The sequence below is a fragment of the Dendropsophus ebraccatus genome, chromosome 11, assembly GCF_027789765.1.
Source record: "Dendropsophus ebraccatus isolate aDenEbr1 chromosome 11, aDenEbr1.pat, whole genome shotgun sequence".
Taxonomy (NCBI): domain Eukaryota; kingdom Metazoa; phylum Chordata; class Amphibia; order Anura; family Hylidae; genus Dendropsophus; species Dendropsophus ebraccatus.
In genome coordinates this window covers 38,282,473-38,303,511 of record NC_091464.1, presented here as the reverse complement: position 1 = coordinate 38,303,511, position 21,039 = coordinate 38,282,473, and the positions used below count along the sequence as shown (strand labels likewise).

At 41.9% G+C, this 21,039-nt stretch overlaps 1 protein-coding gene across 2 annotated transcripts in view; it reads left to right on the top strand.

Moving 5' to 3' along the window:
* MAP3K15 (mitogen-activated protein kinase kinase kinase 15) overlaps positions 1-21,039 on the top strand; it is a 191,669-nt gene that overhangs the window by 95,983 nt on the left and 74,647 nt on the right. For both annotated transcript variants that reach the window (XM_069944508.1, XM_069944509.1), the window contains 2 exons: positions 13,380-13,573; positions 16,341-16,509. In XM_069944508.1, coding sequence (XP_069800609.1) covers positions 13,380-13,573; positions 16,341-16,509 — 363 coding nt within the window. The remainder of the gene's footprint in view (positions 1-13,379; positions 13,574-16,340; positions 16,510-21,039) is intronic.

Below are 21,039 nucleotides of genomic sequence, written 5' to 3'. Positions count from 1 at the left end.
AAACATTGCCTGCTAACCCCTAAGGCTAGGTTCACACTGCGTTTTCAGCATCCGTTTAACGCATCCGTTTTTTGCAAAAAAAACGCATGAAAAACGGATTGCAAAAAACGGATTCATTTGTGTGCATCCGTTTTTCCATTGACTTCCATTATAAAAAAAAAACGGATCCGTTTTTTTTGGCGGAACAAAACGGACCAAAAAACGTTGCTGACCCTATTTTTCTGGACGTTAAAAAAAACGGATCCGTTAAACGGATGCTGAAAACGCAGTGTGAACCTAGCCTAAGCAGGCTTCTACCAAACACCGTTTAGTTTCTCCAGGACATCACTGATCCTCTTTCTGAGGTCCCATAAGAAAAATCGGTGTGTGGATGAGGCCTAAGAACTGAGCCATTTTAGTAACTCTGGCCATAGTCTGTGAATAGATAGATGTAGGAAGGACGGCACTTCTTTTGGTCGGTGGTGCTCGAGGCAATAGTGTCCAGACAAATAGTAGGAAAGACCCGGCACTCGCCAAATATATTCTGCTTATGTATTGTAGTGCATACAGCATCAGGTACAGTAAGGACGTGTTTTGGCCAAGCATGGCACTCATCGGCTCAGTGGTGATGTAGGCCATGCTTGGCCGAAACGTGTCCATACTGTACCTGATGCTGTATGCACTACAATACATAAGCAGAATATACTTGGAGAGTTCTTCTCTACTATTTGTCATAGTCTGTAAATAGACTTGACCTGATAGTTATCTTGAGAAGTTATAAATTCATTGTTTGCTTTATTTGTTTGTACAGTAAATAAATGTGTTTCAGTAGGTCAGGTATTTTAATAGTCAAATATCTATCTCAATATAATATCCAATGGTTACTTAACCTGCAATAGTGGCCTAGAAGAAAGATATGAAATATAGTCCACTTATGTAGGCAACAATGTGAGTGAAAATGAGTCGGCTGCCAAGCATAGCACTGTAGTGTTTGCACAGAGCAGTATTGTGTGCGCTTTACTGTGCACTTAATGTGCGGCTTCTTTATCTAGCTATGACAGTGTCTTCTGCACAGAATTGTTCCCGTTAATGTATGTATGCTTGTACTGCCATTCATTGCTAATGTACACTGAGTGGCTGAAACTCTGGGAAATTATTTTCTTTCTTTGGTAATAATTGATCATTTTTATTACTAGTGACATGCGGACAGAATGAATGAATAGCGGCCACAGAAAACTGACATGTCAGTTTTTTGCGTGGCCGCCAGTGATCCCGGACAGAGTGTATACTATGTGTATACACTCCGGCTGTGATTCCACAGACGGCAGCACAGTGTAAGGGTCCATTTACACAGAAAGATTATCTGCCAAAAATTTGAAGCCAAAGCCAGGAACAGACTATAAACAGAGATCAGGTCATAAAGGAAAGACTGACATTTCTCCTCTTTTCAAATCCATTCCTGGCTTTGGCTTCAAATCTTTGGCAGATAATCTGTCAGATAATCTTTCTGTGTAAACGGACCCTTAGTTTCATATTAACCCATAGCTGCACCAGGACGTTACTGAACGTCCTCGTGCCGCGATCCCGGGTGCCGCATGTAGCCCAGGATCGCGGCTATTAGCGGACACTGTCCGATCGCCATGCCCGCTAATTAAGTACTTAGAAGCAGCTGTCAAAGTTGACAGCTGCTTCTAAATACTTGCTCATATCCATCCCTGGTGGTCTAGTGGGGGGATCGCCCCCCTGCGGCGCGATTGCGGGGGGGCGATCCCCGCATCCATCCCGGGCCGGGGTCTGCGCCGTAATGGCGCTGATCCCGGCTCAGCATTCTATTGCTTTTGGCTGCAGCAGCCAAAAGCAATAGAACACCGATCTCATGGATTCATGCAGTATAACTATACTGCATGGATCTCTGAGAGATCAGAGTGCATATACTAGAAGTCCCCCAGGGGGAATAACCCTAACCCCAGGAGGGCTTCTAGTATAAGTGTAAAGTAAAAGAAAAATGTATTTTTAATAACACAAAATCCCCCCCCCCTAATAAAAGTCTGAATCACCCCCCTTTCCCCATTTTATAAATAAAAATAAATTAATTAATTAATAAACAAACATGTTTGCTATCGCCGCATGCGTAATCGGCCGAACTATTAATTAATCACATTCCTGATCTCAAACGGTAAACGGCGTCAGCGCAAAAAAATCCCAAAGTGCAAAATTGCGCATTTTTGGTCGCATCAAATCCAGAATAATTGTAATAAAAAGCGATCAAAAAGTCATATATGCGCAATCAAGGTACCGATAGAAAGATCACATCATGGCGCAAAAAATGACACCTCACACAGACCCATAGACCAAAGGATAAAAGCGCTATAAGCCTGGGAATGGAGCCATTTTAAGGAACATATATTTTCTTTAAAAGGTTTTAATTTTTTACAAGCCATCAAATCAAATAAAAGTTATACATGTTACATATCGTTGTAATCGTAACAACTTAAGGAACATATATAACGAGTCAGTTTTACCCCAGGGCGAACGGAGTAAAAACAACCCCCCCCCCCCCAAATAAAATAAAAAAATTTTTTTTTTCAATTTCACCACACATATAATTTTTTTCTGGTTTCCCGGCACATTTTAGGCAAAAATTACATCTGCCATAGCAAAGTACAATTAGTTGCGCAAAAAATAAGGGCTCATTTGGGTCTCTAGGTGGAAAAATGCAGGCGCTATGGCCTTATATACACGAGGAGGGAAAAACGAAAATGCAAAAATGAAAACTCCTCTAAGGGTTAATCAAATAAGCAAATCAGCAACAACGGCCGTGATTAATATGAAACTTACGTTGTGTCAAACATACATTACTGGTAATGTCTGAGGTGATGACAAACTAGTGAGAGAAAGAAATTTTATGAAAAGTTTTGTAAAAAGCAGAAAAATAGGTCACGAGGAGTGTTTTGCATCTGATATTAGGGTTTTAGAAAATGTTGAAGAGATGATGCCATACATGTATGCCAACCATGGTGGAGTAAGGACGAAAAGTGTGCCAGTGTTGCAAAGTTATTGCAGTGTTATTATGCCTATGGCACTTAGGATATGTGGCACCAATAAATTTGGAGATAACTGTGATTGAAGAATCATTGGTATAGAAGCTTAGAACATAGGTCAAAGATATTCACAAAGTACCAATCAGAATCCTTCTTTAAAGAGGATATCCAAAGTTCTTAAAGTTGTCCAGAGTAAAGGTGATAGAGTCCCATTCTCACCAGTAACGGAGAACAAATGTCCCTCGCCCCCTTGCTCCGTTCATTTTCTGGGACAATGTTGATATTGGCTGTCGTGAGAAATCCTGTAGAGAGTGATCAGAGCAATGGCTTAGGATGCATGCTAGTGTTCCTTTTAGTTGGGGGACAGTTCTTGTGGGTTGAACCCCCACCTATCAATTAGTTATCACCTGTTCTGTGAACAAGTTACACCTTGTTATCTTGGGATAATTCCTTTAAACATTTTTTCTTGTATGTATTTTAAAGGGGTATTAATAGTATAGTATTATGCTACATTATACAAATTTTTGTAAACATTAAAGGGGTAGTGCAGTGTTTAACATTTATTCACTAATAAACACACATTATAAAGTTATACAACTTTGTAATGTGTGTTATTTAAAGAGTCACTGTTGTATTTTTTTTTTTTTTTGCAGAAATCAATAGTCCAGGCGATTTTAAAGAAACTTTGTAATTGGGTTTATTAGCCAAATCTGCCATTATCTGCATGTAAAAAGCCTTTTTCCAGGCCCCCCCCTCCCTCCCTCCTCTTTTCAATCCACTGCAAAAAATCAGGAAATTGTGACCTGTTGCATCAGACATACCCAGTCTGGTCTATAGAGAGGGGAGGGGGGAGGAGGGTGTTAGCCGACAGCAGAAAGCAGATAACAGTGGATTACAGGCAATGAGCTGGGTGACAGCTGTAATCAGAGCTCAGAGAGGTCAGTGGTGACTGTCAGAGGAGATAAAGGGTGAGGGATTTGTAGATTAACTCTTTGTTGTCCTGTTTTGGTCTTTTATTTAGCTCTTTCCATAGGAGAACAATGAAGACAGGGGGAGAGCTTCAAACTGCTTTTTCATGATAAAAATGCATTTTTCGGCTAATAAACCCAATTACAAAGTTTCTTAAAATCGCCGACAGTGACACTTTAAGTGAATGGCCCCTTCCCCGTGTTGTATTTGAGGGCCACACTGTTCTTTTTTTCTGTTGAAAATGCTGGCACCTGACTTTCTGTCCCTTTTCTTGGCTTATTATACATTATTTTGTACTGGATTTTTAACATGTAGATGAAGGTTATTTCCTCAACATGATACATTACAGCTCCAGCTAAGGGGAATATTCATCCCTCTACCAGACTTTTTGTGACACTTGCAAATTGCAGATAAGTATCAAAAAAAGGGGGCATATCCAGAGGGAATAGATAGGATTCACAGGGCCCCCCCTCCCCTACGCAGAACACAAAACACTGTGTGTTTTATATATATATATATATACACACACACACATATATATACAGTATATGCTCTGCGATGTGGCCAAAAAATTAATTCTCTTGTGACCAGAGGCAGAATCCTAGCTGCAGCCACAAGAGTGACTGGCAGAGCAGAGAGCAAACGGCTGCTTGCTATGACAGTCCACTGTTTTTACCTATAAGGGCCCATTAGGAGACCTTATGGTTAAATAAATAGGTGCAGGAGCTTCAGAGTACCTTCTGCTTAACCCCTTATGTACTGCAGTGTGTAAGTGACCCAATGTTCAGAAGACATGGAGATATCTGCTTCACTGCTGGTGCACTGATAACCCCTGACCTCTGCATGGAGCTCTGCACATTTTCCTTTCCTACTTCATTGCAGCAGCTTGAGAATAGAGGACAGGGATTATCAGTGCAGGGAAGCAGAGATCTCGGTCTTCTGCTTGTTAACCCTTTTTTTGTGTTGCAGCATGTAAGTAAAGATTGGGTCACTTACACACTGGGTTATACAAGGGGTTAAGCAGAAGGACACCCCCCTCCTGCATGGGCCCCATAGCAACTGCCTACCCTGCCTCTATGGTAGCTACGCCACTAGGCATATCATGCAAGATGTACATCGTGCAAGTTATTTGTAAAAGGTTTTGGCCACTTTTCCCCTAAGAAATATCCTGCAGGGCAAACATAACCAAAACCCCAGCATTGTATAATATTCCACCACGTCAAGCTGCAGGTGTGTGGCCTTCACCCATTTTGTGACCACTTAAACTATAACAGCGTTTCCAAAGTCTTTTCAAGGACATTGACGGACAGAGAATTCTCATGACAACCCACACTGTCACCCTATTATTAATGTTACCAGCCTCCCACTTACCCCATGTATTGAGAATAAAGTAGAAATACTGAAAACTCTCTTTGAGTAATCAATTCTAATTAGTTCTATTTGAAAAGTAAATATGTGTCCTGGTTATTTATCATCTATCAGCGTTCCAGTTGTTATTACTATTCCAATAAATATAGACTCATCTGATATATTTATACAAGCAGAGGAGTCTTGACTAATGGGATATCAGGTTACTGTTGGGTCTATATATTTTCATTGGGGATACTAGTTCTCTTCCAGTCTATTTTGGTTTCAAGGACCCTAAACTTGGGATGTAGAAATACTGTGAGAAAGTGGTGGCTATCTGTGTTTTTGTGTTTTCTGCTTGTTACATGACTTTTTGTCTGCAGGTTAATTGAACAGAATAGAAAAGGCAACCAAAGAAACCACGCTCGCTCTCATGGACCACGAGTCTGGTTTTCTTCACAATGCTATTTTTAGATTAGTAGTTGTCATTTACTAAATCACATTTCTGCTTTCCCATCTCGTATTTGTCTATTTGTAGAGGATCGGTTACATTTCCGATGTGCCCACATATTGTTAAACACTAGTGTTTCATAATGTCAAGAATTAGCCTTTGTGTTTTTAGAGAAAAAAAAAGTTTATAGACTTCTTCCCTAAACATTCCCACAGAATCTTAGAGATTTTGTCTTTTGCATTATTCCCTAATCTGCACTGTCTGGAAGATCTCTAGAGAAAAAGCCGGGCCAAACAAGTGCTGCCTCTGAACAACTTCAATGGGCACTGTCACTAAAGCTAACTTTTGAATTGTCATCAGACATGTCAAAAGTTATTGATCAGTGTGGGTCTCACTGCTGAGACCCGCTGTGATCTAGAGATATAGCCGGGGAAAGGTCGAGGCAGTGCGATACTCTCCTCAGCCGACCCTGCATGCCATTATACTCGACGATACCAACTATATCTTTTGATCAGAGCAGATCTCAGCAGGGACATGACATGTCAAAAGTTAGTTTCAGTGCCAGGTACTTTTTAAATTCAGAAAATGTTCAACTTTGAAGGGGAGCTCCAGAAAAATAAATTGTTTACATAAAAAACTGGTGTCAGAAAGTTATACAGATTAGTAAATTACTTCTATTTAAAAATCTCTGGCTTTCCAGTACCTATCAGCTGCTGTATGTCCTGCAGGAAGAGCAAATCAGTAACAACGGCCGTGATTAATATAAAACTACGTTGTGTCAAACATACATTACTGGTGATGTCTGGGGTGATGACAGACTAGTGAGAGAAAGGAGACTCCATGATGAAATAAATTTGGAGATAACCATGATTAAAGAATCATTGGTATAGAAGGAGAACATAGGTCAAATATATTCACAAGGTACCAATCAAAATCCTTCTTTAAAGAGGATATCCAAAGTTCTTAAAGTTGTCCATGTTCATTCTTCAGCGCGGACAGGGCAGGAGCGCGGGCCTCCCATAGACTCCCATTATGAGCGGGAGGCTAACGGCATTCCGCGGCGGACAATTCCGCCACGGAATTCCGCTAGTTTTGCTCAGTGGGAACTGGGCCTAAAGGTGAAAAGAGTCCTATGCTCACCAGTAATGGAGAACAGATGTCCCTCGTCCCCTTGCTTCGTTCACTCTCTGGAACAACATTGTCATTAGCTGTCGTCAGAAATTCTGTAGAGAGTGAATTGAGTAATTGCTGAGGATGCATGCTAGTGTTCCTTTTAGTTGGGGTACAGTTCTTGTGATCAGTAGGGGTCCCAGGGGTTGAACCCCCACCTTGTCAGTTAGTTATCACCTGTTCTGTGAACAAGTTACACCTTATTATCTTGGGATAATTCCTTTAAACATTTTTTTTTCAGGTATGTATTTTAAAAGGGTACTAATAGTATAGTATTATACTACATTATACAAATAGTATGGTGTTATACATTGTATGATCAATGTTTTTTTATAAACATTAAAGGGATATTCTGGTCAAGTAAAATACATGTTGAATCACCAACCCCTTCCCTTCCCCAGAGACGTGTAAACAGTGTCTCTGGCCGGCTGTCCCTGCACTATGTGATGCTGGGAGGGTTAATCTAAGGTACCGTTGCTGGTTGCACATTGCCAGGGACACTGTTTACATGTGTTTACATGAGCTTTTCCTGAAAGGAGGGGGAGGAGGGGGTTCAGAGCAGAGGCAGAGTGATCTGCTCACTCAATTTTCTGTGTCTTTAGCAAAAACCAGCCCAGCAGCTCAGAACTGGGGGAAGGAAATTTAAAAGATAACTAACATTGTTAGTCTCCTGGAGGGGGGATGATTCAACACGTATCTTTCTTGACCGGAATACCCCTCTAAAGTGACTCTGTACCCACAATCTGCCACCCCCCCCAAACTGCTTGTACCGTCGGATAGCTGCTTTTAACCTCTTAAGGACATATGACGTACCGCAGGAGGTGTCGCGGCGCGGCCCCGCTCTGAACCGCCGCGATCCCGGGTGCCGCGTGTAGCCCGGGATCGCGGCTATTAGCGGGCACGGTGTGATCGCCGTGCCCGCTAATCAGGTAATCAGAGGCAGCTGTCAAAGTTGACAGCTGCCTCCGATTACCGGCTGCAGCACTTCCCTGGTGTCTAGTGGGGGACAATGTCCCGGAGGAGCGATCTCTGTACCTGCTGCCGGCCGGGGTCCGCTCCAAGATAGCGCCGTCCCCGGCTCGGCACTCGATTGTTCTCGGCTGCGGCAGCCGAAAGCAAACGAGTGCTGATCTCATTGATCTTTTCTGTATAACTATACAGCAAAGATCTCAATGAGAGGTCAAAATGTATATACTAGAAGTCCCCCAGGGGGAATAACCCTAACCCCAAGGGGGCTTCTAATATATGTTTAAAAAAAAAAAAAAAAGTATTGTTATTAGTAAAAAATCCCCCCCCCCTAATAAAAGTCTGAATCACCCCCCTTTTCCCAGGTTTTAAATAAAAGTAAATAAATAAACAAAAACGCTTGCTATCGCCGCGTGCGTTATCGCCCGAACTATTAATTAATCACATTACTGATGTCCCATGATAAACGGCGTCAGCGCAAAAAAATCCCAAAGTGCAAAATTGCGCATTTTTGGTCGCATCAAATCCAGAAAAAATTTTATAAAAACCGATCAAAAAGTCGTATATGAGCAATAAAGGTATAATAAAGCAATAAAGTTTCTTTTTTTTTCAATTTCACCACACTTTGACTTTTTTCTGGTTTCGCTGTGTACTTTATGCAAAAAATCAGCCTGTCATTGCAAAGTACAATTAGTGACGCAAAAAATAAGGGTCATGTGGGTTTCTAGGTAGAAAAATGCAAGTGCTATGGCCTTTTAAACACAAGGAGAAAAAAATGAAACCGAAAAAAGGAAAATTGGCCCCGTCCTTAAAGAGTTAATCCAAGAGCACGTTCCGCAGGTGATACAGTTATTGTCCTAAAAAAGGACTTTTAAACTTTCAGCCCTGTGTTAAATTGGGGTTGCCTAGAATGTCCTAGGCCTGCAACGCCTTTTCGTCCCTCCTCCCCACCCTCCTCACCATTAGAGATGCCCCTGAGCTGGATTTCTCCTATTGATTACTTGTCTGAACACTGCACAGGCGCTGGATCATTAAGGCCCATGAGCAGTGTTCAGACAAGTAGTGATTAGGAGAACTCCTTCTAATGATGAATGATGGGCAGGGAGGAGGTACGGAGAGGCTTTGCAGGCCTAGGGCACGGACAATCTAGGCCACGGCAATTTGACACAGCGCTGCAAGTTTAAAAGTATTTTTTCTAGGACAATAACTGCATCACCTGCCAAACGGACCCCAGGACAGATCTTGGATTAAAAGCAGCTATCCGACGGTTTTTTGGGGTTTAATGTTTACAAATAACATTGATTATAACACCATACTATGTGAGGGTCACACCATAGTTCTTTTTTCTGTTGAAAATGCTGGCACCTGACTTTTTGTCCCTTTTCTTGGCTTATTATACATTATTTTGTAGTGGACTTTTAACATGTAGAGGTAGCTATTTCCTCAACATGATACATTACAGCTCCAGCTAAGGGGAATATTCATCCCTCTAACAGATTTTTTGTGACACTTGCAAAAATTGTCGATAAGTATCAGAAAAAAAGGGGCATATCATGCAATATGTTTGTAAAAGGTTTTGGCCACTTTTCCCCTAAGAAATATCCTGCAGGGCAAACGTAACTAAAACCCCAGCATTGTATAAGATTTCACCACGTCAAGCTGCAGGTGTGTGGCCTTCACCCATTTTGTGACCTGTTAAAATATAACAGTGTTTCCAAGGTCTTTTCAAGGACATTGACAGACAGAGAATTCTCATGACAACCCACACTGTCACCCTATTATTAATGTTACCAGCCTCCCACTTACCCCATGTATTGAGAATAAAGTAGAAATACTGAAAACTCTCTTTGAGTAATCAATTCTAATTACTTCTATTGGAAAAGTAAATATGTGTTCTGGTTATTTATCATCTATCAGCGTTCCAGTTGTTATTACTATTCCAATAAATATAGACTCATCTGATATATTTATACAAGCAGAGGAGTCTTGACTAATGGGATATCAGGTTACTGTTGGGTCTATATATTTTCATTGGGGATACTAGTTCTCTTCCAGTCTATTTTGGTTTCAAGGACCCTAAACTTGGGATGTAGAAATACTGTGAGAAAGTGGTGGCTATCTGTGTTTTTGTGTTTTCTGCTTGTTACATGACTTTTTGTCTGCAGATTAATTGAACTAGAAAAGGCAACCAAAGAAACCACGCTCGCTCTCATGGACCACGAGTCTGGTTTTCTTCACAATGCTATTTTTAGATTAGTAGTTGTCATTTACTAAATCACATTTCTGCTTTCCCATCTCGTATTTGTCTATTTGTAGAGGATCGGTTACATTTCTGATGTGCCCACATATTGTTAAACACTAGTGTTTCATAATGTCAAGAATTAGCCTTTGTGTTTTTAGAGAAAAAAAAGTTTGTAGACTTCTTCCCTAAACATTCCCACAGAATCTTAGAGATTTTGTCTTTTGCTTTATTCCCCCGTCTGCACTGTCTGGAAGATCTCTACAGAAGAAGCCGGGCCAAACAAGTGCTGCCTCTGAACAACTTCAATGGGCACTGTCACTAAAGCTAACTTTTGAATTGTCATCAGACATGTCAAAAGTTATTGATCAGTGTGGGTCTCACTGCTGAGACCCGCTGTGATCTAGAGATATAGCCGGGGAGAGGTTGAGGCAGTGCGATCCTCTCCTCAGCCGGCCCTGCATTCCATTATACTGGACGATACCAACTATATCTTTTAATCAGAGTAGGTCTCAGCAGTGAGACCCCCTTTGATCAATAACTTTTGACATGTCTGATGTCATGTCAAAAGTTAGTTTCAGTGCCAGGTACTTTTTAAATTCAGAAAATGTTCAACTTTGAAGGGGAACTCCAAAAAAATAAATTGTTTTCTAATAAACTGGTGTCAGAAAGTTATACAGATTAGTTAATTACTTCTATTTAAAAATCTCTGGCTTTCCTGTACCTATCAGCTGCTGTATGTCCTGCAGGAAGTGGTGTATTCCTTCCAGTCTGACACAGTGCTCTCTGTTGCCACCTTTGTCCGTGTCAGGAACTGTCCAGAGCAGGAGAGTTTTTCTATGTAGACTTGCTACTGCTCTGGACAGTTCCTGACACAGCAGAGAGCACTGTGTCAGACTGGAAATGTCCCGCAGGACATACAGCAGTTAATAAGTACTGGAACACTGAAGATTTTTAAATAAAAATCTGTATAACTTTCCGACAACAGTTGATTTGAAAAAAAAAAAAATGTTTTCACCAGAATAATATACTGTATATATTTATTATGCTCATATTTCCATTTACTCCAAATATGTTACTGTAAAGAGAGGTCACACATTGTCTGGATGTCAGACAACCAATCACTATGTCTAGGCTCCAAGCTGCACACAGCCAAATAGGCATAGGAAAGAGGTAGTCGGGTAAAATACAAGTCGCATGAATTGATATCATAGTCTTTTATGAATTCCTTACAGTTTGCAAGATTTCTGCTTGTCATTAATAATACCTTGATTATTTACTACCAGGGGCGTAACTGTGTCCTGTTCATGAGATGGAGGTGAACCTATGTGCCCATCACATGATCAGGACAGAATTATATCCAGTAGAAGTAAAACAATAAAGGTTTAACCTGTTGTTGTGGCCATATGTCATACATGCGTGCTCCTGGGCTTTAAAGCTCTGCCATTGTAAATGTGCAGGGTAGGTTTAATCCTTTCAATGCCCAGAACGTCATATGCCCATGGTATGGAGACACTTTAGTTACTGAGAATTTATGAAATACATCCTGGTTTCTATTGGCGCTATCTGTTGACTGAAGAACTGAATATATGAGGAGCTGTCATTTTCTAACCCTTCGTCTGCCAGTTCTATCTCAGGCTGTATAATAGCTAGATACTTAATCCTGGTGTCGTTTTTTAAGTCAAGATTCCTATCTCTCACTGTTATACAGACTATAAAAATAAAGGGACACCAGAGGCGCACATCATGTAGCACTGTGAGAATAAATGAAGGAAAGGCTAATGCACCTAAGGCACCTAAGGCAGTTGTGCTTCGAGCCCGACACCGCCAAATGCTAATCAAAAGATTGACGCCTGCAGTCCGTGCACAGCGCCAGGAGAGCCTGGTAAACAAACAGGAGGAGATGATATGTCAGAGGTCCAAACATGCGGGCATATAGTCGTTTATTTGGGATGACACATATTAAGGTGTATCTCTTCATCAGATCCATCATGATGAGGTATGCCTCAAAACACGCCATCCCAAATAAACAACTATATGCCTTTTGGACTACGACTCCCATCATTCTCGATGTGGTAAACTGCTTGTGCCTATCGGCGCCTAGACATCCCGCAACGCCTGCATGTTTGGACCTCCGACGTCATCTACTCCTGTTATACAGACTAAAATATAGAGGGTTAGTGTAGGTTCATACTAAATAGATATGTAAGTTTTCATTAGAAATTGCTGAGGGAAAATCCATGTCAAAATCCTCTTTCATCCCTCACCAAAGAACCTTGCCAAGATCACTTATGAAATCCTCCTCGTCAGATTTGGAGCAAAAATTCTTAATCTATGGGCATAATTTGTCACAGAATAGTCGTCAAGAATTTTAATTCTTGAAGCAGAAATTAAATGGTCCCTGTCGTTCTAAAAAACTTCACTCGGGGTGATAGCTTTTGTGATCCCTAACATATTTGTGAATCAATTAATTTACCAAAGGAAACAAAAAGTAGAAACGAAGTCTGCTCTGCTCTTTGCTGTTTTTTCCAGCACCTGAAGAGGAGCGGTGCGGAGCAGACTTCAAAGCCTGCAGCCTGATGAGCAGAATGCAGATAGGAACGAAGCGCTTTCCTTTGTTCCTACTGTAAATTCACTCACTGGGTATCTCATTTCCCAGCAGTCTGCTTTCTACCACTTTAGTAGTTTGAATAGTCAAAAACTAGTAATAGATAGAGCAATACAGAGCACAGGAAGTGCTGGTTTGGCTTAGTTACTGTTCAAAACTGGGCTGTGTACCTGCAAACTGTGAGATTTTCTCATTCTTCCAGAGGCTCCACACTGTGCCTGAAATGTAAATCAAGGCTTTACTTCCATCTCTGTACTAGCAGTTTAGCGTTTAGTGTAACCCCTTGTTGTGCTTTTGTTTATTTCTTTTCTATTCACATAGCACCTTCTAAAGCCAGTGCATCAGTAACCCCCTGTAATACAAAAGCTTAGCCTCAACATACCGTGGCAATATCTTTATACATTTTTCTTTTTATTACCTCTCATACCAGGATTTTTTTGATGACCAGTATGAAATAGTTTCCTGTTGTGAAGCTTAGAGTTGGTTTAAAACACAGGTTAACATCTTTGGGCCATGTTACTGGTATTACACTGGACTGATTTGGGACTGTGAGATGCTCACATTTCTGGGTTATTAATTTTATAGTTTTTTTTTCCCCTCCATTTTCAGGCCTCAAGTGGTAACTACTACTTTATTTCTTACATTGTGACGCCTTGTGGTGACTACTTTTGTTGTGAGAGTGATGCCCAGCGGAGAGCTTCTGAATACATGCAGCCCAACTGGGACAACCTGCTAGGACCCTTGTGTGTTCCCCTGATTGACAGATTTATTAGCCTGCTTAAAGACATACATGTTACTTCATGGTAAGTAGAATATGTTTCCAAAGATTGTTATGATACGTATTGTCTGACCAAAACAAGAAATGACCTTAGAGCCGAATTTGGCAATTATATTTTTTTAACTTTGACATTTTTCACTCTTCCTGAATCCACTTCGCGCTTTAGCTTAAAAAAAATGCAAAAAACAAGTGGGACTAGATAGGTTGAACAAAAAAGGGTTGTGATTTGTGACAAGGGATGTGCCATGGGAAATGAGCATGGTTGGAGTGAATGCATGCGGATCAGGAGAAGCTGCATAATGAGCGGTGTATGATCACACGTAGTGTAGACTTCATGCAGGGAAATCTGTGGGTAAAATCTGTGGGTTTATTTGCAATACTTTGGATTTGATGCTAAGAATTTCTTTGTGGATTTTTTGCTGGGGATCTTATGCTGTGTCCAATCATTAAAAAACAGATTAAAACCTGCTGATACCACACTGCGGATTTCCTTGTGTGAAATCTGCATCATATTTACTATGTGTGAACACACCTTTAGAGGCATTGACAGGTTTAAGTCCCCCCAACATCATCCCATGAGATCCTGACAGCTTTAGTGAACTTTCTGTTTTGAAATGGATGGAATGTTTATTATTGTTCAATTATTAATGTTAATAATTGAGACTATAGAAGCATAAAGTCAATAGACATTTTTTTCTCTCAATCTTATTCAGCTAAGGTTGGGTTCAAACTTATTTTTTTTCATCCGTTTTTGACTACCCTTACAAAAAACGAATCTAAGGGTGCCTTCACACACACTGGATTTGCAGCGGATTTTACACTGCAAATTTGAATCGAAATCCGCTGTGGATCCAGTGCCCGTTTATCCCAAGGAAAATACATAGTTGCAGCAGGATTGACATCCCGCTGCATGTATGTAAGTTAACCCCCCGCCAGCCAGAGCATACATTACCTCCTCTCTGCTCCTGCTTGCTTAGGGGGTTCCCGGCATCTGCTCGTCCCGCTCAGCCAACTAGTGTGCTGCCACAGCTACTGATTGGCTGAGCGGAATTTCCAGCTGACCACCCCCGAAGCAAGCGGGAAGGAGGTAATGTATACTCTGGCCGGCGGGGGGTTAACTTACATACCTGCAGCGGGATGTCAATGCGAATATGTATTCTCATTAAGATGATTGGGCACTGGATCCACTGCGGATCTGGTACGCGTGAAGGCACCCTAAAGCAAATATTTTTTTAATGTAATCAAAAACATGGTCAACTACATTTTTGTGTGTGTTAAAAAAAAGGGATGTGTTTTGATTAGAGACGAGCGAACCTGGAGCATGTTCGAGTCTATCCGAACCCGAACGTTCTGCATTTGATTAGCGGTGGCTGCTTAAGTTAGATAAAGCCCTAAGGCTATGTGGAAAACATGGATATAGTCATTGGCTGTATCTATGTTTTCCAGACAACCACAGAGCTTTATCCAAGTTCAGCAGCCCCAGCTAATCAAATGCTGAACGTTCGGGTTCGGATGGACTCTAACCCGAACCCGGTTAGCTCATCTCTAGTTTTGATTTTTGTTTTCCATAATGAAAGACAATGAAAAACGGATGCACACAAATGTATCCATTTTGAAATCCATTTTTTCATAGTTTTTTTGTTAAAAAAAAAATGAAAAAAATGTAGTGTGAACCCGGCCTTAGACATTAAAGGGGTACTCCGGCGGGGGGGCTTTATTTCCGATCTGGCCGGGGAGAAGGCGGCTGGAACCGTGGAGGTGAGTGGACGTTGTTGCCCTCAGCCACCTACTCCTCGGCCAGATCGGAAAAAAGCCCCCCGCCGGAGTACTCCTTTAAGCACATAAAGTAACTGGTTCACACACCTTCACTTGCACTATCCTATTTATAAAACCATTGTGAAAATGAAGCACTATAGCCCTTCTGCCTTTCAAAGAAAAGAAACAGATGGTAAAAACGGATGCTGTTGAATGGCATACTGCAGGATCTATTTTCTAATGACTTTATTAAAAAAAAAAAAAAAAAGTTTATCCTCCTGGCCCACAGGAGTGCAAAACAGTTGTTGCCTATATCTATAAGGCTGGGTTGACACTGTTTTTGCAGACTGTTTTTTTTTTGTTTTTTTTACACACAAAAACACAAAAAATGCAACAGCTCTACGCAATAGCAAGATACAGACCCACTACAGACAGTTGTGTGTTTGCAAATTCAGCCATAGAAATGTGCTCCTGCCTAGTGTGAATGGTGTTCTAGGAGAGCTGACCAAGAACTGCTGCTTTTAACTATTTTCATGTCTGTAGTGGGTCTGTATCTTGCCATTGCGGTGAGCTGTTGCATTTTTTTGTGTTTTTGTGTGTTTGCAACTTCAGCCATAGCAACGTGCTCCTGCCTAGTGTCAATTTTCAATTTTGTTTTTTTTTTGTTTTTAATCCAATTTAAAAAAACTGATGCATTTGTGTACATGCGTTTTGACATGTTTTTCTATTGACTTCCATAATAAAAAACGGATTAAAAAAGGATCAAAACACAGTTTTTTTTGGCGGACACAAAAACGTGATCCATTTTTTATTATTATGGAAGTAAATGGAAAAGCGGATCAAAACAGAAGTACACAAATGCATCAGTTTTTTAAATGGAAGAAAAAAAATGGACTGCAAAATCGTAGTGTGCACCAAGCCTTACTGTGATGGAATACTGTGCAGTCTGCATTTTAAAGTGTCTCGGTGAGTGCCGCACTGCATTTTTTTTTCTATCCGCTGACTAATGCATGTAGAGCTTTTCTTTTCTCTTGTAGTGCATACTACAAGGAAACTCTTCTCAATGACATCAGAAAGGCCAGAGAGAAGTACCAAGGGGATGAACTTGCCAAAGAACTAGCACGTATAAAACTACGAATGGACAACACTGAGGTCCTGACATCAGATATTGTTATAAACCTGCTTCTGTCATACAGAGATATCCAGGTAACAGTATAAGAAGGAATGGTATAACATTCATTTAGATAAATGTAGATCCATGGGCAGGGGCGTAGCTAGGATTCACAGGGCCCCATGGCAAAAAATTGTAAGGGCCCCCCTGCCCTGCCCTATGCACAATGCAAAGCACTGTGCATATATATATATATATATATATATATATATATATATATATATATATATATATATATATATATATATATATATATATATATATATATATATATAATATATATATATTATATTATATAATGTTCTGTGATGTGGCCAAAAAAAAATCTCTTGTGGCCAGTGGCAGAATCGTGACTGGCAAAGCAGAGAGCCAATAGCTGCTTGCTCTGGCAGTCCACTGTTTTTAACTATAGGGGCCCATTAGGAGCCCATATGGTTAAATATATAGGTGCAGGAGCGGACAACATTTTTCTTAACCCCTTATATACTGCAGTGTGTAAGTGACACAGTGTTCAGAAGACAAGGAGATATCTGCTTCACTGCTGATGCACTGATAACCCCTGACTTCTACATGGAGCTCTGCACATTTTCCTATTTGATTGCTGCAGGCAGCCAGAATTAAGGTCAGGGGCTACAGGAGCAGGGAAGCAGAGATCTTTGTCTTCTGCTTGTTAACCCCTTTTTTGTGTTGCAGCATGTAAGTAAACATTGAGTCACTTACATACTGCAGTACATGAGGGGTTAAGCAGAAAGACACAGGAGGCTCTTATCTTCCCTGTGTATCCCCCCCATGGGCCCCCTTAGCAGCTGCCTACCCTGCCTCTTTGGTAGCTACGCCACTGTCCATGGGTAAGGCATTTATCATGCAGAAACTTATATAGTTGAAAATTGTGTAATGAAAGAATGCACAGTCGCATGTAATCAGGCCCAATAATATACATGTACAGTGATCAACTGTATCCAGTCCAGTGAAATTTTTTATTAAAGTTATACAAATCACCAATCCTAGAGCTGTGCGGGCTGTGGCTGCTGGAGAGGATGATGGCTGGGGGACACTGAGGGACACAGGGCACTGGAGGGACACTGAGCATCCCCCTGCCATCATCCTCTCCAGCAGCCACAGCCCGCATAAGGCTGCATCTAACTTCTTTAGCCAGCGGTATTTAAATGCTGCACGCTGGGGTTAGGATGGACCCAAATGTGCTAGAGGTTTACTCATCTCTAGTATTATAGACTCATAGGATAATGTTATATGGGGGTCTTCACAAAACTTTCATATACAAACGTGGGCTGCTTTTGAGCCAAAAACATTTTGCTCACCTGCCTGATCCCCCACTGCAAGTGCCAAAATAGCTGGAATCAGGCCTGCTTTCTCACGCAAATCTAACTAAATGAGTTCTTCAAAATCCTTTTTCAGAATTAACATTAGAAGCTGCTTTATATCTGACAGTGTAAAATGATGAGAGATTGTGGTTTCCACGAACCTGTGTATTCACAAGGGAAAATCGCTAATCTGCCTTAATTGCCTATTAGGTGACTAATGAAATATTGGCAAAGAGAAAGGAAAACCTCAGAGCAGATAACAATTTGTGTAATGTCATTTATATCGAACCACAGAAAACAAATAATGTGGTTGTGTTGTTTTTCTCTCCTCACCTTCACGACGGCACCATAGGAGGATGGGTTGTACCCTAGGGACAGGAAAAAGCACGAGAGGTTAAAAGCCCCTCCCCTTCCCTCCAGCACCAGTGCTTTTTCCTGTCCTGCTAGGGCAGACACGAGAGGGGGGGATCCGCGTGAAGATGAGGAGAGATCCCCCAAGAAGAAAGAAGATTAAAGGAGAGGGGTCGATCGGGGCCTTCGGTCTCCTTCCTCCCCCGTCCTTTACCTGAGGGTCCGGCGTCTTCAGAGACCTCGCTCCCGGAATCAGGTACGGTGCGCGGCGGCTGCGGCAGCAATCGGCAGTGCGAGGGGTCCGGCGGGCCACTCTCCTACTGCTAGACGGGTCCGGCGACTTCCGGATGTAGGCCGCAATCTCGGCCTTCAGCCGGAAATACGTCAGCCGGACGACATTCCGCGCGCACACCGGAAGTGCGTCATAGCACTTCCGGTCCGGCGCCATCTTTAAAAAGACAGCGCGAGCGGACCGGATCGTCTGCATGAAGATGGATTCCTCCGCTGCAGAAAAGACTACCTCGGCGGTAACCGTGAGTAACCATATTACAGTCACGCTTCCGTGTGCCGATCTCTGCAAACCAGTGCGCTTCCAATGCCAACTCTGCATATGGGGCCTACTCGGGTTCTGGTTTACACATCACCTGGTTCACTCTGCTTACACTTAGTCACCAGGGGTTAAAGTTATATCACGTCTATCTGGGTGCATAGAGAGATTCATGAGAGATTATTCTCACATAGATTCTTGGCTCTCATATTTATCTAGGAGTCTAAAGAATCTGCTGCATCTACTTCTACAAAGAAAAAAGAATTGAAGAGTAAAACACCTGCAAAGTTATGTGTATCCTGCAATTGCAGGATTCCATCTAACTACAAAAAGAACATCTGCGCAGGATGTATTGGAGACATTATTAAAAAAGATAGATCTTCCTTTTTGGAAGACATAAGGAAAATGATGAAGGACGAAATAGCTGCGTCCTTGGCCAGAGAGCCTACCATACCCGCTCAGGAGATACCTTCTACTGCGCCGCAGACCGTTGCCCCTCCAGAATCTCTGCCAGTGGAACCTATTATCAGGGATACTTCCCCAGCTATTTCCCAACTCAGGGAACCTGTATCCTTAGCACCGGCTTCCATGGAATCTGAGTCCGCTATGTCTGTGGCGTCCTCCTCTAAAAGAAAGAGACACTCGTCAGACTCATCCTGTGAATCTGGTCAGATCCCTGAGTCTCTGGATCTGATGTCAGATGAGACAGAGTATAAAGAGGAGCATAAAAAATATATGTTTTCCTCGGATCATACTCTGCCACTTCTCAGAGCAGTGAGGAGTGCTCTTGGATTCGAAGAAATTCAAGAGGAAATACCGGCAAAAGACCAAATGTTTCAGGGGCTTAGACCAAAGAAAAGATTGGTCTTCCCCGTACATGACACACTCCAGGCCTTAATTATGGATGAATGGTCGGACCCCGAGAAAAGGTTACAGATCCCGGGTGAGATCAAAAGACGTCTCCCATTTAGTGATACAGACACAGAGAATTGGGGAGAAATCCCATTAATTGATGCCCAAATGGCCAAGGTGACAAAAAAGACCCTTCTGGCATTTGAGGATTCCTCACAGCTTAAAGACCCAATGGATCGCAAAGCCGAGAGTTTGCTTAGGAGATCCTGGGAGACGGCAGCATACTCTATTAAAAACAACATTGCATCCACATGTGTAGCAAGAGCCCTACACCTGTGGATAGGACAACTAGAGGAACACCTAAACAGTGATTGCTCTAGGGAGAGAATCATTAGTTCTCTACCACTACTAAAAGATGCAACCGCTTTCCTTTCAGATGCCACGGCAGAATCAGTAAGATTCGCTGCGAAAGACGGGGCCTTGACAAACGCGGCACGCAGGGCCCTCTGGCTAAAGAACTGGACGGGTGACTCCACATCCAAAGCTAAACTATGTGGAATCCCCTTTAAAGGGAAATACGTATTTGGTTCCGCATTGGATACAATTATTGAGAAAAGTGCGGATAAAAAGAAGGCTATTCCAGAGAATAAAACGCCCCAGAAAAAAGAACAGTTTAAAAAACCCAGATACCAGGACTCCTATAGGGGCAAAGGTAAAGGGGGTCGCTGGAGTTATCCAAAAGGGGGCAAAGGTAAAAATATTTTTTATAGCCCCAAGGCCTCCCAGGATAAGCAATGACGCTTGTCCTGTAGGGGGGAGACTGTCGGAATTTTCACAAGCCTGGGACACTATCACAGACAACAGCTGGATACTAAATATTATCAAGGAAGGGTATCAGATAGAACTAACTCACCCTCCCCCAGAAAGATTTGTCATCTCCCGACAGTCTCCAGGTCCCCTACAAACAGAAATGGTGGCAAGCGTACTAAATCTCCACCGCATGAAGGTCATTTCTCCTGTTCCCCGAGAAGAAAGGGGCTCAGGCCACTACTCAAGCCTATTCCTAGTAAAAAAACCAAACGGTACATACCGGTTAATAATAAATCTCAAACCACTGAACAAACATGTAAAATATATAAGGTTCAAGATGGAATCGATAAAATCTACTACTCCACTCATAGCCAAAAATGCCTGGATGATCTCTCTGGATCTCCAAGACGCATACTATCATGTGCCGATTCACCCACAATCTCAGAAACTTCTGAGATTTGCACTAACAATAAACACAAAGATATGCCACTTTCAATTCAGGGCCCTTCCCTTCGGGATATCGTCGGCGCCCAGGATCTTCAGCAACATCATGTCAGAAGTCGTATCACACCTACACATACAAGGGATAAACATGGTGGCATATCTGGACGATCTGCTAATAATAGCAGAGCCGCAAGAGAGGATCTTACAAGATCTACAGACCACCCAAAATCTACTCCAGT